The sequence below is a fragment of the Phytophthora parasitica genome (genome assembly GCF_000247585.1).
Source record: "Phytophthora parasitica INRA-310 unplaced genomic scaffold supercont2.41, whole genome shotgun sequence".
Lineage (NCBI taxonomy): Eukaryota > Oomycota > Peronosporomycetes > Peronosporales > Peronosporaceae > Phytophthora > Phytophthora nicotianae.
The window spans coordinates 10,180-12,153 of NW_008649027.1; the positions used below are offsets into that span (position 1 = coordinate 10,180).

The 1,974-nt window shown below is 52.7% G+C and overlaps 1 protein-coding gene across 1 annotated transcript; it reads left to right on the forward strand.

Moving 5' to 3' along the window:
- Positions 1-298: 298 nt before the first annotated feature.
- On the forward strand, positions 299-1,453 carry PPTG_14700 (hypothetical protein; the record flags this gene model as incomplete). The annotated part of the gene is made up of 2 exons (XM_008911197.1): positions 299-463; positions 548-1,453. The coding sequence occupies 2 exons, from the start codon at positions 299-301 to the stop codon at positions 1,451-1,453; spliced, it is 1,071 nt and encodes a 356-aa protein (XP_008909445.1).
- Positions 1,454-1,974: the final 521 nt, after the last annotated feature.

The window sequence follows — 1,974 nt, forward strand, 5'->3', positions numbered from 1 at the left end:
ATTTTTTCATACTTCAATGTCTACGTAGTCGACGGCTGGATCGGATGCGCCAAGTACTGGGCTGGCAACGCGTCACGATCCTTCGTTTGCTTCAAGGACCACACAAGAAGTTCAAATTGCAACCTCGAACATGTTCGAGCTCGAGGCTGTCCGTCTTCATTCTGGATTTTTCCACGACAAGCGTATCCCGCCCCCTCCACCCTTATTTTTTTCCACCTCGCTTTCCCCGGTAAGCGCACTTGCTTCTCTATTCCTCGTTGCCCAATCGTGTCCGAAACCTAACGGAGTGGTGCTGTAGATGGTCAAAGCTACAGGCAGTTCTAACTACATGGTGGCTGAAATTGACCGTCTGCTCAGTCTCGTTGAAGAATTTCTTCCGCTTGGAAAAGATGAATGGGAGCGGTTGGCAGGTTTCTACAACGTTACTAGGGTGCGAGGCTGGCAAGAGCGTGAGTACGAAAGCGTGCGTCGTAAATTCAAGGTGTTATATAGCACGAGAAAGCCAACTGGAATCGCCGAGATGCCCCCACACATTAAGCGAGCATAGGCGTTAAAAGACGCAATCGACGAAAAGACAAATGTGGTCGTCACGGACGACGGAGCGGATGAAGAGCAGCAAGATTTTCAACCGGACTTCTCCTTCGAAGTGGATCCCGACGACGACGACGACGACTTGGTTAGTGCTGGAGATGCCCCAAGCGGAACGGGTGACGTCGGAGGTTTTGGTCAGAGCGGTACGGCGGGCATCGAGCAAACCGGCGGGCCTCAAACGCCAATCGATGGTAGCTTTCAGGAGATGCTGGCTTCTGCCCTTGCAGGAGAGATGCCGGACCCCACCACAGATACCCCACGTCCTGTGCCAGCGCAGCGATCTGGTCCAAACACTCGAGCTAGGATGCGCACATCCGTCGCCTCAGCTCCTACCGGTAACGTACAGACCCCAAGGAAACCAGCAACCCGAAGCCGCGCAGTCACCGACGGCTATAAGTACGAGAGATCCTCTAACCGCCTTGGGGGTACAGACTTAACCGCCATACGCGACGAAGCTACGGCCAAGCGCACTCCGGACAGCGAGATGGACGCATTGGAAGCGAGCTATGCTAAGTCCAAGCGACTCCGGGCGGTCAAAGCCACCACTGCTCTCAAGACGAAGCTAGAGATGCTCGAAACATCGTCCTCTGCGGCGAGTGGGAGTATGCTCGAGACGATCTTACTTCTTCGCGAAGAGAATGAGCGCAAGGCCGAACTCCGCCGCCAAGAAGAAGATCAGCGACGCCGAGACGAAGCTGCTGCTCGCGAGGCCCGGTATCAGGCGGAAAAGACGGAGGCGGAAGAGCGCCGTCGCCAGGACAGGCTCGACAATGAGGATCGCGCGCGCCGCAACAAGGAGGAAGCGCGCGCCCGCACGCAGGAGCATGTCTTGTTAATTGGGACTCTCATAAAGAAGCCGTGAGCCTGATGCCTACGAGCCAGATGCTGATGGCTGATGAAAACTCAACCCCATGCCGAGGCAGCATTTACTTCAAAGTGACGTTCTAGTTTCTTTTTAGGATCGAGTATCTTTTCAATGAACTTCTTTACATCATGTAAATTACATGTAACGATCGTCTAGATCATCATGGTAATCAAAAAATGCATTTAACACGCACGGTGGTACTTAAGTATACTTTAACGTGAGAAAGAATTTTATTTCTTGTGAATTAAGAAGACGCATACAATTCTCGTAGCAGCTACACGTCTGTCGATGCCTCCAACACCCCTGAGAAAGTGGTCCGTATTTGCGAAATTCCTACGGTTCATACTCGGTAGTTTACCAACCGAAAAAGGTTATCAAGCCTCATCCCACGCAGTTCAGGGTCGTAAGGAAGCGGCAAGTTGAGGCGGCAGTACACCTTTTGTATACTGCCCATGCCCCACTCAGCAGCTTGACGTACAGACGTGATCGCATCATGGAGAGGGTTCTGGCTGAGCTTC